The 15144-nt window shown below is 38.3% G+C and overlaps 4 protein-coding genes across 4 annotated transcripts; 3 read left to right on the forward strand and 1 right to left on the reverse strand.

Annotated features, from left to right (window-relative positions):
• Positions 1–424: 424 nt before the first annotated feature.
• LOC109116192 lies at positions 425–761 on the forward strand. The gene has a single exon (XM_019201158.1). It carries the CDS (start codon positions 426–428, stop codon positions 720–722), a length of 297 nt encoding a protein of 98 aa, XP_019056703.1. The 5' UTR covers position 425; the 3' UTR covers positions 723–761.
• Positions 762–4402: 3641 nt separating this feature from the next.
• On the forward strand, positions 4403–4759 carry LOC104803071. Its single transcript, XM_010526947.1, has one exon. It carries the CDS (start codon positions 4403–4405, stop codon positions 4757–4759), a length of 357 nt encoding a protein of 118 aa, XP_010525249.1.
• Positions 4760–6162: 1403 nt separating this feature from the next.
• LOC104802212 (peroxidase 3-like) lies at positions 6163–7741 on the forward strand. The gene is made up of 4 exons (XM_010525696.2): positions 6163–6441; positions 6501–6692; positions 6772–6937; positions 7140–7741. Exons 1-4 carry the CDS (start codon positions 6193–6195, stop codon positions 7577–7579), a joined length of 1047 nt encoding a protein of 348 aa, XP_010523998.1. The 5' UTR covers positions 6163–6192; the 3' UTR covers positions 7580–7741.
• A 630-nt stretch (positions 7742–8371) lies between these two features.
• On the reverse strand, positions 8372–10261 carry LOC104802213 (protein SLOW WALKER 1). Its single transcript, XM_010525697.2, has one exon. It carries the CDS (start codon positions 10147–10149, stop codon positions 8551–8553), a length of 1599 nt encoding a protein of 532 aa, XP_010523999.1. The 5' UTR covers positions 10150–10261; the 3' UTR covers positions 8372–8550.
• Positions 10262–15144: the final 4883 nt, after the last annotated feature.

Genomic DNA, 15144 nt, shown 5'->3' on the forward strand with positions numbered 1-15144 from the left:
TTGGATCAGACTTTTTCCCCAGTAACATAGCCGAGAGGTTAATTGGTTATCGGTGCTCCTTTGGTGTGTTTGTAATTTGGCTTTATGTTGTGGTCACATCGAACACTTGGTACTCGCCAAAATGGTTGACATATTTTTCATTTAACCCATTACCCGCATCGCTAACCGGAATCACTGATTATAGCATCTATACACCAAACAAACCGCATGAAACATTACCACAACGGACGTAATTTAAAGAGAGGTTTTAGGAGGACTTAGCTTAAATTACAAGATTAGAGAGGCATATATATATATATATATCAGAGGTACATATCAAAAGCGGCAGAGCAAAAGTCACGGGCGCTAATTATTGCTGCATGCTCTCTCTCTCTATATCCAGTGGCATAAATTTTTCTTTTCAGAATGCGAGGCGGAACGAGACAATGCCGAGAAGGAGAGCAGAGTGCACCAAAGGAATGGATGAAGACATCAAGGAAACAGAGGAGGAAGAGAAAGGTGGAGCGGACCCAGATGGAGAAAGGGCGAGTTCAGAGGCTGGAGCAAGCGTACCTGCTGCATCTGGGTTTGGTGGGCTGAGGCTGGAGGGGATGGTGGGTATGACTGAAGAAGACTCTGACGGAGAAGGAGACATCTCACCCACCGGCGATGGAGTCGGAGACACTGAAGATAAGGGAGGCTCTGGCCATGATGCAGGCGCCGCTGATATGGCTGATAACTGAATCTTTATGGACTCGGAAGCTGAAGCAAGTACAAAGAAACAATAGAATGGTAACACCACAATGGCGGCGAACAGAGAAGCGTTCATGGCTGGCTATATGAAAATGCTCCAATGAATGTGATTCTTTGCCCTTCGATTAGGAGGGTGCGTTCTTCGTTTCAGAGAACTGGGCAGAAGTAAAAAGATAAGAAGAAGAAAAAGAGGAGAGAAATGGGACCGTTTAAGCAAACAAGATGATACAATACAGCTATGCACATGAGGTAAAAGACAAGAATGGTGGGTGTGGTTTTGTTGGTAAGAGCACATGATCGACGGAAGGTTTTGTCTGCGTGTTTTTAAAAAAAAAAACAGAGATCGAATCCCGTGAAGCTTTTCCCTGTTGGGGGCATCCGTCTTAGAAGTGAGTGTCAATGGGCATTTTGCTCACAAGCTCCACAGAAAATGCATAATCATGAACCAAAATGGTAAAAACTTTCCTCGCTTTCTACTTCTTATGGCTTTTTGTGCCACTGGATGCATACAAGTTGAGATTTTTTTTTAAAAAATATTCTGGTTTCCCTGTTCTTGGACTAATACAAAATGTAGAGAGCCCATTTTAAATACAAAATACACAAATAAAACATCATCCTTCTTTCCTCTTCAATGGGCCGCCAAAATGAATTGGGCCAGAATTGTGAAGCCCATTGTAAATACAAAATGTAGAGTAAGCCCAAACAGTTTTGAAAACAAACCCAGTTAGAATTGTACAAAGCCCTAAACCACCCTTTTGATTTTATTTTTTTGTTTATGTATCCTTGGGTTGGAAAACTTTCATGTGTCAGATGATACCCAGATCCGCTGCATCGCCTGTAAACCTCTCTTCAGACAAATACATTGAGCCATGGATGAGGACTTACAGAATCGCCAGTCAAACACTGGTACTACAACTTCCAGAATCGCAGTACTTGCCTACAAATTCGCGGAGAAAATCAACATCACCACAATTTTTGGATCCCGATCAATAAATCCGGTAATCCAACATCATATAAGAACAGGAGGAGGCATATCTCAGGAAAATTGGCCAGATTGAATCAGCTGTTGAGGATACGGCAAACCCGGTAACAAACGACGTCGTTTCACCCCGGCTCTAACTAACGGCTACGGTGAAGAAAGACATATCCGACGGCTACGATTAGCTGAAAGTACAAAGGATCTAACGGATGACAATGAATACCTGCGGTAGCCGGTGTTTTTATTTATCGGCAAGCCAACCAAAAGAAAACCTGTGGAAGCCGGCGAACATTTTGTGTGAATTGCAAGAAGATCCAAAAGTTACTAAAATCAATCAAATGACACCTCGATTTTAGTTTGTCATTATTTGTACCCCAATTATATCTAAATTTGGAGTTTAGCAATACAAGCGTAAACCGCGGCATAGTATAAACCTGGGATTAGGTTTTGACTTCTCTGCAGCTGTACATGATTTTAGGTGCTGGATTAGATTGAATATCTCCACCAATCAAAACTAATTAATAATCAAAATGCTAATATTGATTAAGTGGAATGAGCGTGTTTATTAATTGCGTGAAGGAAAGAGCAAGCGTAGATCCTTGTATGATTATGGCTAGAAAATATCCAACTTTTGATTAGAGAGGCGCCGGTGGAGCCCCCAAAGTCAACATTTTTCTAGATTTCGCTGGCCTTTTAATTCGGTTTCATCGCTGCTTTGGCCGTCCCTCTTTTGTCAAACGGCAGGATTCGGCAGTGAAAAGTGTAGAAAAATAAAATGCGGAAATAAAATTAGACAAATAGAAAGAAACGAAATTACTTTTATTGCTACATCTCTTCTTCTTCTGGTTACATTATAATGAAAATGAACTACATATTTATAGGAAAATTAAGAAATAGAGTAAAAAGGAAATATAGACACAATGGAAACAAATCAGATACACAATATTTGGTATAATGATATTGTATCCATTATTATTCTCCATCATATCTCTAATCTTATTTTACTCCAATCATATATTCATTTTCCCACTTTAACATTCCCCCTCAAGATTGACTTTGAAAGAATGAAAAAAGTCAATCTTGAATCGATAATGCTATAAACCGCTCAGACATTTTCATTGTCTCAGGAAAAATTCATAAACCAAAATTTGTTCTTTTAGAGAGCATTAATCATTTTCAAATCACTTCGCTTGACTTTAAAGTTCTAGCTTTAACTCTTTTTGTCATAGCATCTTGCTTGATCTTAGAGTTTTTAGCTTTGACTTTTGTTTGTCATAGCACATCGTTTGAATTTGAATTTTTACTCTCCTTCAAACGATTTGGATATATGAACATCCAAAACGCTAAAGAAAGAAGAGATTAGAAAAAAAAAACATATAGTCCAGATCGCAACGCTGCTCTGATACCATATTGAAAAATAAAATGCGGAAATAAAATTAGACAAATAGAAAGAAACGAAATTACTTTTATTGCTACATCTCTTCTTCTTCTGGTTACATTATAATGAAAATGAACTACATATTTATAGGAAAATTAAGAAATAGAGTAAAAAGGAAATATAGACACAATGGAAACAAATCAGATACACAATATTTGGTATAATGATATTGTATCCATTATTATTCTCCATCATATCTCTAATCTTATTTTACTCCAATCATATATTCATTTTCCCACTTTAACAAAAAGGACGCCCTTTCGTCCGCCTCAGCAGCAGACAGACTCTGACTACTCCTCCCACGCAATATATATACACACATAAACACGTGTATTTTATGCGTGACATATGAGTATCTAACTAGCTGTGTGCATGCACGTACGTGGATAGGATAGGTCATGCGTGTTCTGTTGTTGCCTGATTACTCGGGTTATTATTGATTTTTATGACCTATACAAAAAAATACATAAATATATTATAGTCATACTTTGATGGACCTAAGTTCACATGATTATTGTTCATGTGAAATCCCTAATCAATGATTACTGTCAATTAGTTGAACAATAGTTAGAGTTTGATTGCCATATCCTTGTTAGTGTTTCTTTTTTTAGGTCTACCTTGATATATAGTATATATATATATATAATGCACAAATAGCCCAAAATTACCACAACAAGTAATCTATCTTCTTCTTCTTTTCTTGTCGCCAACAATATCTACTGTCCTAAAGTAAAAGGTATAATTTCCTTAATTTGTTCTTTTTACTTAACATTCTAGATATCATGAGTTTATCCTTATTTACACCGATTATACGAAAACAACGTGTATATATATACCCAAAGACAAGCAAAGACTGAGCGTGTCGACACTTGGACTTGCGTCTTGATTTGAAACGATGTTTGATCTTCTGGGAGGGGAACCAGAACAAAACCCACAACTTTGGCAATGGCTTTTGAATTTAATATTTTAATAACCATGTTCAATTATTATACAGATTCCTTCTAGAAGCCCAACCCCACCCACCTGTTCTCTTCTCGGACTCATGATGCGATACAAAAGCGCCCAAACGGATCAAACCTTTATTTATCAACAGACACTCACATCAAATAAAAGCAAAAGAAAGAAAGAAAGATCTCTGCAGCGTCAAATATAACGGCCTATTGCTTCATAAACCTTAGAGTTTTGCATTCTCTTTCTGTATCTTATATATACCACCACGCTTTTATATCGTGTTTTCTCCACAGAAGAAGAAGATGAATAACAGCGTGGTTGATGTATCTCCCTTCTTGCTCTTCGAAGCAACCGCAGATTCCGAGACCGATTGCCACATTCCAGACACTCGGGATGACGACGACGACAATGATGATGCCGAGTCTTGCAGAGCTGGTTCGTGTGAGACTCCATTTGCGACGACGAGTCGGGTAAGCGGGTCGGGTTTTGACTCGGCGACGGTCGAGGAAGAAGAAGGAGAAGAAGTTAATAGTTACGGGAAGTGGGCGAGGAGAGAGAACCAGAAACTGGTCGTTGATTTGTCGGCGTCGAAGGGCAAGGAGAGGGCGAGTGAGATGGAGAGAAGTCGATTGTTCTGGGAAGCTTGTTTGACTTCTTGATCTTAATTGTTCTTGTCAAGTTTCTATTGTGAATAAAACGACAGGCATCTGGGGAAATATCTTGCTTTAAATATATATATATATTTTTATAATCAGGACGGACGGTTTTGATCCGATTACATCCACCCTAGGTTCGGGATTAGTCTTTATATATGGACCATTTTTTATCAAGAAATTACATCCTCCCCACCCTTGGAATCGAACCCAAAACTTTGAAAATGTTTGTTAATTGCGACCAGAGATAATAAAGAGCAGTAGCTGCATTTGATGGAAGCAACGCATTAGACCTTATACTCGCTTGAATATCAGCACCATACGCCAACTATATGTTTATATTCGCCTTATGTGAAAACATTTTTTTTTTTGTAATATTAATTTCATCCAACGAGAAACATTTTAAAGGGAGTCGGTCGAAAAGCAAGAATAAAAAGCCAAAAGGACGCATGATCAAGTAAAGAAACGGCAGCGCAACCAATGATAAAACCGCGAAACGTCATGACGTTTATAAAACGTGCAAGTGGTTCCTCCTGTTGGACAAGTAGAGGGTATATATAGTGGAGGCTTGCATCATCTTTGATACGATGATTATAATGATCAACATTTAATGAAAGCAGGTAAGCTTTAGCTAACGCATATTTCCCTGCACACACAACAAAAAAACTACAAAGTTAAACATATACTATGAAATTCCAATTTAAAACCTCTCCTTTTATTTTTATCGATTCCTTTGTTAGTTTCAATATGTATAGTGCATGTTGGTATTATATATGCGGGTCCTCCCATTTTGTATGTCCCTCGCAAACGATAAATAAAATAACCGTCAGTTAAATTACACATGTTTTATGTGATAAAATGATTTTAATTTCCATTTTTTTTATAACTACTGCGAGTAGAGTAGGAATTAATGTTAATTAATAACACAAGCCAACAATTAATGGCATGTCCATATTAGTCTTGGAGCTTGGGACGTTGGCCCAATAATATTGGGAACAGGGCCCCTCACCTTGGCCTTTGAGGTGATATCGAGTCGAGTCGGATAGGGAAAGTTCTCTCCGGTCTTCTCCTCCTTCCCACACACAGTCCTCTCCTTCCGTTTCTCCCTTGTACGTTTTCCAATCGGCCGTTGACCACAGCTTCATTTCCTACGAGAATGCAGACAAGTTTGTCGTTAGTTAATGGTCCAATTGTCATGAGAACATGTCATCTTATGCCCGATTTCCTATGCAGATCCATACACTTTTGACACAATATTATATATATATATATATATATAGTAAGTTGCTTCCAATTTGGAATCTGCATACAAGTCGTTTTCCTTGAAACAAGTAGATGCCTGAACGAAGAACAAGATAGTATACTCGTGTCCCTCGTTCTGATAATATAAAACGTACATAACGGTATTAATTCCAAAGAGATTGTAAGGAGAAATTGAGATGGGGAGTGGGAAAGTGAGAATAGTGATGGTAATCGTGGCGGTGACTCTGGCAGCAGGGATGGGGAAGGGAGCAGGAGATCAGGACGGAGAAGGAGAAGTGAATAGCGGGCTGAAGAAGTATTTCTACAAGGAGTCGTGTCCTGTCGCCGAGGATGTCATAAGGAACATCACTTGGAGAAGTGTCGCCGCCGACCCTGCCTTGCCCGCCAAGCTTCTCCGCATGAGCTTCCACGACTGCTTTGTCAGGGTAAATCCATCTCTCACAGCTGTGTGTATATGTGGATGTAATTGACGTCAGACTGCCAGGGATGTGATGCGTCTGTGCTGATAAGATCAACGGCTGAGAATGAGGCGGAGATGGAAGCAGAGCCGAACTTGACGTTGGGGGGAACGGATCTCGTAGATGAAATCAAAGCCAAGCTCGAGCAAGTCTGCAATGGAATCGTCTCTTGTGCCGACATTATCCCCTTAGCCACCACTTACGCCGTCGCCTTCCAAGTTTGTCTTTTTCCTCCAGCACCATCCAACAATTACACGATAATTCTTGATATTGCAAAGTGAAAAATGCATTTTGCAGTTCAAGATGCCAATATGGGAAGTATTCACAGGAAGAAGAGACGGGAGGATATCCAAAATGGAAGAGGCGAATGCGAATATTCCGTCTCCATCCATGAACTTCCACGAGCTCCTAAAGAGCTTCGAAGCCCAAGGCCTCAACAAACACGACCTCGTCGTTCTATCTGGTACCGTATATACACACACACGATCCATATATAACCCACTAAACATCACATAATAACAATAACTAATGTACATTTATACACAAAGCTGTAACCAATTATAGTCATCTTCTAAACTTCAATCTCTCTCAGTTTCTCTCTCTGTATACACACACACACACAACAAGGTCCTAAGTCTACACGTGGTTTGAAATTTCGAATAAAGGGGGCCACACAATAGGAGAGGGTCACTGTTTCTTATTCAACGACCGTCTCTACAACTTCTCCGGCCGTGTCGGAAACCAGGACCCGTCGCTGGATCCTGACTACGCCAAGTTTCTAAAGACAAAATGCAGTCCTTCTCCGACCGATCTGACCACGGTCCACTTGGATCCGGACAGTGGTTTCAGCTACGACAACCACTACTTCACCAACCTGCTTCAGAACAGGGGCCTGTTCCTGTCCGATGCGGCCCTTCTCACCGACCCTGAAGCTTTCAGCATTGTCCAGAGCCTCACCGACAACTGGGTTTTCTCCATTGAGTTCGCCAAGGCGATGAAGAAGCTTACCTCCATTAATGTCGAGACCGGCGACCAAGGAGAGATCCGTCAGCACTGCGGTTTCGTTAATCCTACCGTTTCTACCGTCACTGCTCATGGTGCTTGATATTCCTTTTCATTTATGTAATGACGTTTTCCTATATGTATGTATTTTAAAAAACCTAACTCGGCCGGCCCAGCTACGAGGCCCACCAACCGAAATTAGGGAGTGACGAATAAAATAATAAATAAACAAAGGGAAATTCGGCACGCCCTCGAAACGGCGACGTTTGAATCGTATCTTTTCAAATGTCGACCTTGGACTCGTATTTGAAAAATGTAAAATAGAGAAAAGAGCAAAACAAGACTGTTTCATTCAGGCTTTCATGATTTTAGTCTAAACGGCGGAAATTTATAGGGAAGGGACCTCCTTTATAACCACCGCTAGTTGGAATTCTCCGGCATTTCTCGAGCCCTATACTCCTCGTGCCCACGCGAGTCTCCTCTCCCTTGTTCTCGGATCCGGAGTCCAAGCGTCTCCAAATGACGACAACGAGAAATCTAGCAAGGACGACGGAAGCGGTGGAGAGAATCAGGAACGGAGTTCCAGTGATCATATCCCTAACCAGATGGAGCTCGATGCTCAACCAATCCAACGAATTGTGTGGATTGAGCTGGTTCCGCCCCGTCCGGTATCAGTCATTAAGTCATACTAGATTGTCAGACAACCTCTTTAGCTTTTGAGACAGATGAAGAGACAAACAGAGGATGACATGTCTAATCTTTCTGGAAATGGTGTTCAAACGAGGTTGATTTCCAATGCCGTAAAGTCCAGTACTTTACTGTGACTTATGCATCTATCTATATGGGAAGCAAGTAGGCTGCGTTTATAGAATCTTGTACCGTGCAGTGTAGGAAAGAAACCCAACAAAATTTCTTGATGATATAAGAATCCGATAGATGTTACATTTGGTATTGGCTTTTCCTCCGTGTCTCAAACTCAACCCCAAACATACTCTCTTTGACATAATAAGAAGTCGGAGCCTACAAATGGAATAAGATTATAACAAAAGCAAAAAAACAAGAGTGGGGTAATCATCATCTCCTTCCGGCGATTCGCAGCAATGGGGCAATAACACCTTGAATCTCCATGAGAGAGTGCTGTATCCTGATCTCTTCATCCACTGCCCGCTTCAAGTTCCTTATACATCCTCTCAACTCCTCACGGCCTTTGATATCATCAGCTCTCATCTCCAGCACTTTCTTAGTCAATCCCATCAACAATGCGGAATACCTGGGCACAGTGCAGTACCTCTGCAAAAAACCCAGCAGCATCCCCACCTCTTCTTCCTCCAAATTCGAAACACACTTCAGAAGCTTCCTCCTTGCCACCAACTCCTCCATCACAGCCACCACATTCTCCGGATTCTTCTCCTCCATTGCTGACATCAATGCCTCCTTGTGCCTGAACTTCTTCAGCAACTTGTCATGTCTCCTCAGCTTCACCCCTTTTGTCTTCGTCACCATGTAATCACCCTCTCTCGGCTTCTCGTTCTGCCCTCTCTGAAAGTACCTGAAATACGTTGGTCGCAATGCCCTTCTTCTACTCTCTTCAATCTCACTCTTTACTGTCCAAATATCCATGCTTTTCTTCTCTTCCCCCTCTTTTGCCTTCCTCTTACCGGCGAAAACCGTCCCATTGGACGCTCCGATCACCCGCGCTGTACCATCCGGTGAGAGTCCGATGGACATGAGTGGTGCAGGGAACCTCATGGAGTAAGTGATCTTTGCCCTTCCGTAGTCGAACACTTTCATGTACCCATCCAACCCCACGCTCACTATCCGATTCTCGGGCTCGGCTGCTTCACCTCCGATTCTCCCCACGCAGAGGGACGTGACCGTCTTGTTGTGGTTCTCCATGGAGCAAGTCATCTTACCCCCTCCGATCAGATCCCATACCTTGACAGTGTCCCCACCGGCCGTCGCGATCAGCCCACCCGACGGCAGGTACACCACATTTTCCACTGGCTTTCCGTGGTTGATCTCTGCGACCCATCTCGAGCTTTCGACCCTCATGTCCCATACCTTAACAGTGTGATCGTAAGAGCCGGTGACGAACACAGAATCGTTGACCGGTGAACAGTCACCGCATCGAACGTAATCCTTGTGGCCCAACAGATCCGATACGACTGCCTCCCCGGCGACATCCCAATACTTCACCACCGCATCGTCCCCTCCGGAGATCAAATGAAGTTTATCCTGCCATGGGTACCTGACGAACCGGGCGGGTCGGGCGTGGGAGCGGAGGCGCCGGAGTGGGGTCCGGCTCTTGACGTCGAAGACCTGCACGAGGCCGGAGAGGTCAGATGCAGCGAGGAGGGCACCGTCGGAGCGAAAGCAGACAGAGGAGACGACGTCGGGGAAAGAGATGCGATGGGAAGCGGAGAGGGTCTGGGAGGAGAAGAGGGAAACGGAGGCGGAGTGAGCGACAGCGAAGGAGTAAGGGTGCACCGGAGAGAAAGCGATGGCGGAGACGGAGGAGACGAGATTAGGGATCTGTTGGGATTTGAAAGAGGACCAATACCTGGATTCAGGGGACTGAGACTGGGAAACGGATTTTGATCTAGGTTTAGGTCTGACAGGGAATAGCTTTGTCACTTGCGGTTGATGGAGTCGGATTCGGAGATCGTCCTCCATTGTCTGAGTAAGGAGAGGAAGAAGGAGGAGGAGGAGGAGGAGGAGGAGGAGAAGAGAAGAGCGACGAGGCAGCGGAGAGGAGAAGAGGAGGCTGGTTAGGGTTTAAGCAGAGAGACGCACACAGTGAGGATTTAATTTATTGATTTTAGAAAAAATAGAAAACAAAAATAGTTATGGATTGTGAGTGGAAATGTAGGGGATCGAACCCGATACCTCTCGCAAGACGAGCGCTTTTAGGTGGGTAAATTTTACAAAACAGTAATATAGACATATGGGCCATTAATTGGGCCAGACTTGCGAAGCCCAGTTTAAATAGATTCAGTGGTTATGCTGAGAGATCCACGTCAGTTTTCGAACAAGCCCAGTTAGAATTGTAGAAGCCCAAAGCCCAAATCACCTTTTTAATTAACTTCTTTTTTTTTTTTTGGGTTAAAGCACTTGTGGCGAGGCGAAGGCGAAGATTCTACCGCAGCGGGAAGGTTTGTTCTTAGTGATAAAATTGTATCATCTTTAACATAATTAAAAAATAGATAATATTATCGAAAAACTCTATGAACGCCAATATGAATAAAAGAAATGATGAGTGGCCGTTTGCCTGAGGCCATGAACTTAGCGAAGCCATGCTGCGGAAGCTGGTTCAATGTATCGAAATGTGTTAAAACTTGCAAGTTGTGATGTGGATTACTTTACACGTCCATTTGTCTTAGGAGATGCATTGAACGTGTCAGTCTCTCCGCCTAATAAATTTATATACAAAGACAAAACAAAACATTAAATTTGTCTCTTTGGGGAATTGGCTTTTCTTCTTTTATTTTTTCTTTTTAGGCACATTGAAAATTTAGGCAATTTGTTTTGTCGTTTTTTGGTATGTCGGTTTTTTGCTTTAACACAAAACGACAAATCCAGAGCAGACAATAAGCAGCGACTTTTGTCGTCTTCTTCTCCTATTAGTGGGGGTTATAATCGTGGTTAAAGTTCGGCCGAAAGGACATTTCTTTTTCTTTTTATTATTATTATTATTATTATTATTATTATTATTGTCGTCGTTATTACTTTTGTAACTTACGTTTATAATGTTTATGCTATAAATGTAAATGAACTGTTTTACATCCTTTTTCATATTATTTATAATTCTTCACCTTGCGCAACGAACATTTTTTTTGGGGTGAAAACTGGCTTATAATGATTCGAGTTTTGTATATATATCAACTTTATATATAAACCTCTTATTATTTCCCATTCTACTGATATATATATATGTTTTTATATTCTTGCCAAAGATTTTATAAGTCGTAGGTCCAAATCAAAGGGTCCTGCCTCCGCGTGCACACGCTGTTAGCGTCGGCCGCGGAACACCAGATCACTGTCGAACCAAAACGATTGAAAGATTCATCTGCCTGTCTCCATATCCAATCACAACATGACACGACTCCGACCTCTTCTGCTCATCATTCGCAACTAGTTTGCGTTTTTTAGGAAGCCACGTGGATCCTCCTCATAAGTTTGCCATTTTTATTTGTCTTATTAAAACCCATCAAATCCGTTAAAACATCATTACCCTTGTTATTAAATTGTATTTTAGTTTTCCTACGTTAATCCATAACATATACTTTCACTGTTTAATTTAAGACGTTTTAGAATATTTTTTTATTTTAAAATAAATACCGTTTTGATATTTTTTTATAAAATTATCTTTTATTAATAATAGATAATTATAATATTGTACGAGAGAAAAAGTTAAAACAGTGATAATTTAAAAAGGTATTTTAGATAAAATATTTGTTTAGTATGTATGTTTAAAGCTAAAAAGTTAAATAAAACTAAAGGGAGGAAGTATTATAAAACAAATGACTAAATTTGCAATTGTAGATCAAACAAATATACGTTGTCTTGTGGCAATTAACCAAGAAAAACATATATTTGGTCGTTCATTCGCTTTTGAAAAATTTAATAATAAAGTTTCAGAAGTAAAAAAATATATTTGAAAACATAATTAATATATACATATATATATTAGAAGACGTGAGGGAAAGACTTTGGTGGTGAAAGGCGGAGCCCACCGGAAAAGTGTAGGCGTGCCTTTTCCACGCGCCTCCTTCGCTACGCAACAAAACTTCTCTCTCCGTAAATCTTTCGAAGCTCTTTTGTTAAAAACAAGGGAAAATGATATTTTCCTACACCAACTTTGCAAAATGTGATATTTTTCTATACGAATTTTTAATTTGACAAAAAACTATACCAAATTATCAAATATGCCAAATTGATACACGAACTACCCAATTTAACTGCAATTTCTTACACAATCCGAAAATAATGTTAAGTGTCCGTTAACCGCTGACGTGGTACGCCACGTGACGGTTGACGTGGTACGCCACATAGATTTTTGCCACGTCAGCATGCCACGTCATATTTTTAAAAAAAAACCGAAAAAATATGAAAATAAATCGATTTTTTTTAAAATTTAAAATAAAATAAATAAACAGCAAAAAAAAATATACATATATATTCATATCTATATACAAATAAAAATATAAATATATATACAAAATAAAAAACATACACATATATATACAAACATCTATACAAATATATATATACATATACATACAAACAAATATATTTATATATACATATACATATATAAACACATATATATATGTATATATACATATGTATATACATACCTACATACATACATACAAAATATATATATCAAATAAAAATATACACATATATACATGCATTTATACAAATATATATGTATATACATATATACAAGTATATTTATATATATACACATACATATATAAATACATATACATGTATATATATGTATTCATATCTATGTACAAATACAAATATAAACATATATACTCCTATATATATATATACTTGTATATTTTTTTATTTTGTATGTATGTATATATTTTTATATATGTATGTGTATATATAATAAATATGTATTCATATACATGTATATGTATTTATATATATATGTATGTGTATATATATAAATATACTTGTATGTATGTATATGCATATATATTTGTATAAATGCATGTATATATGTGTATATTTTTATTTGATATATATAGATATATATATACATAGAAGTATTTATGTTTATATTTGTTTGTATGTATATGTATATATATTTGTATAGATGTTTGTATATATATGTGTATGTTTTTTATTTTGTATATATATAGTTATATATTTTTATATAGGAGTATATATATTTATATTTTTATTTGTATATAGATATGAATATATATATATATTGCTATTTATTTATTTTATTTTAAATTTAAAAAAAAATCGATTTTTTTTCATTTTTTTCGGAATTTTTTTTAAAAATATGACGTGGCATGCTGATGTGGCAAAAAATCTATGTGGCGTGCCATGTCAGTCGCCACGTGGCGTACCACGTCAGCAGTTAACGGACATTTAACATCGTTTTCGGATTGTGTAGGAAATTGCAGTTAAATTGGGTAGTTCATATATCAATTTGGTACATTTAATAATTTGGTGTAGTTTTTTGTCAAATTAAAAATTCGTGTAGGAAAAGGTCACATTTTACAAAGTTGGTGTAGGAAAATGTCATTTTCCCTAAAAATAAATAAAGCTAAAAATCATCACATCCAAATTTTATTTCCCACGAAAATCACTATAGGGCTTAATGATAACAAATACGTCATTATCAGATCATTTACACATTTTTTCAAACAAATAAAATAAACTAAATCCCATAGTTCATCGAGAAATCTGGTAATCCAAGCAATGGCAAGAGACGGCGTCACGCGCTCAATCCAAAGAGACAAAACACGTGTCCTCGACGTGGCACGACTCGTAGTTTTGCCGACCAGAGGGAGGGTATTTCCGGAAATTCATATTCACATGACTTTTTTGTCGCCACATGCCACGGCGTTGGTCGCACGCTGGAGAGCTTTTTTGGCCACTTCCCTTAACTAATTTTGTTTTATTTCGTTTTGAAATATACTTAATTTATTTATAAAAAAATATCTGAAAATTTCTAAATTTATAATTTGATATAATATTAATTTTTAAATTTGTAAGTATGTTTATTTATTTCTAAATTTATATTTTTAAACATAGTAATTTTTGATCTTATATTTTTTAACACAATAATTTTTAAATTTGTATTTGTGAACACAATAATTCCTAAAATTTGTTATAAAACTATTAAGTAAATTTAGAAATTACTGTGTTAAAAAATATATGTTCGAAAAAAAATAGATGCACTTACAAATTTATTAATTAATATTATACCAAATTATAATTTCAAAATTTTGCAGGTATTTTTTCCTTTATCTATTCATCGATATGTGTATAAAACAAAAGCATAACAAATATCTCGCTTTCACCCATTGCTTCAATCATTTTTAACTGTTGTTTACATCTTCTTCTAAATTTTTCCGGGACTAGCAAAAGGGACATTTTCATATTATAAAACGTGATCCACGAACATCCATTATTTTTTAATATGACATATGGTTTATCTATTGTTGGTATTTTTAGAGTAAATGAATGGGAATTTAGAATCTCTCAAAAGGATTCATGTTTAACGTGTATTACAAGTATGGTGGAGCAATATTATAGAGCCTTGATTGAGGAATTCCCATGCGTATATTCTTCTGAGGAAATCTCCAACGTCTTTGTGTACCTTTCCATTTGTGTCATGTTCCTTATGTCTTCGTGGCCTTTTCATACAAATCATGCAAAGTAGGTGATGCCTCCAACTCTTCTGCCATGCATGTTTCCTTTCCTTCAATATTCTCCCTCAAGGTGGGCAGCCCGTTTTTTCTGAGCAGTTCGGATTGAGCGGAAAATCGCGACCGTTCGGGAAAAACTTCCGATTTCTTCACACCTTTCGACATTTGGAGTGTTGATTAACACCCCTGGACATCCTAACACAATTGATAACAGATCTAATTCGTTTTTTGAGAGATTTGAGAGCACTTTTGTGGTTGTTCT

The sequence above is a fragment of the Tarenaya hassleriana genome, unplaced genomic scaffold, assembly GCF_000463585.1.
Source record: "Tarenaya hassleriana unplaced genomic scaffold, ASM46358v1 Cleome8, whole genome shotgun sequence".
NCBI lineage: Eukaryota > Viridiplantae > Streptophyta > Magnoliopsida > Brassicales > Cleomaceae > Tarenaya > Tarenaya hassleriana.

What these genes read in the sequence shown, in the direction of transcription:
- LOC104802213 (XM_010525697.2), bottom strand. Translation starts at nt 10,149, where the DNA reads ATGGAGGACGATCTCCGAATCCGACTCCATCAACCGCAAGTGACAAAG.
- LOC109116192 (XM_019201158.1), top strand. Translation starts at nt 426, where the DNA reads ATGCCGAGAAGGAGAGCAGAGTGCACCAAAGGAATGGATGAAGACATC.
- LOC104803071 (XM_010526947.1), top strand. Translation starts at nt 4,403, where the DNA reads ATGAATAACAGCGTGGTTGATGTATCTCCCTTCTTGCTCTTCGAAGCA.
- LOC104802212 (XM_010525696.2), top strand. Translation starts at nt 6,193, where the DNA reads ATGGGGAGTGGGAAAGTGAGAATAGTGATGGTAATCGTGGCGGTGACT. An exon ending in TCCACGACTGCTTTGTCAGG is followed by an intron (nt 6,442 to 6,500) that starts GTAAATCCATCT and finishes TCAGACTGCCAG; the next exon opens with GGATGTGATGCGTCTGTGCT. An exon ending in CTTACGCCGTCGCCTTCCAA is followed by an intron (nt 6,693 to 6,771) that starts GTTTGTCTTTTT and finishes TGCATTTTGCAG; the next exon opens with TTCAAGATGCCAATATGGGA.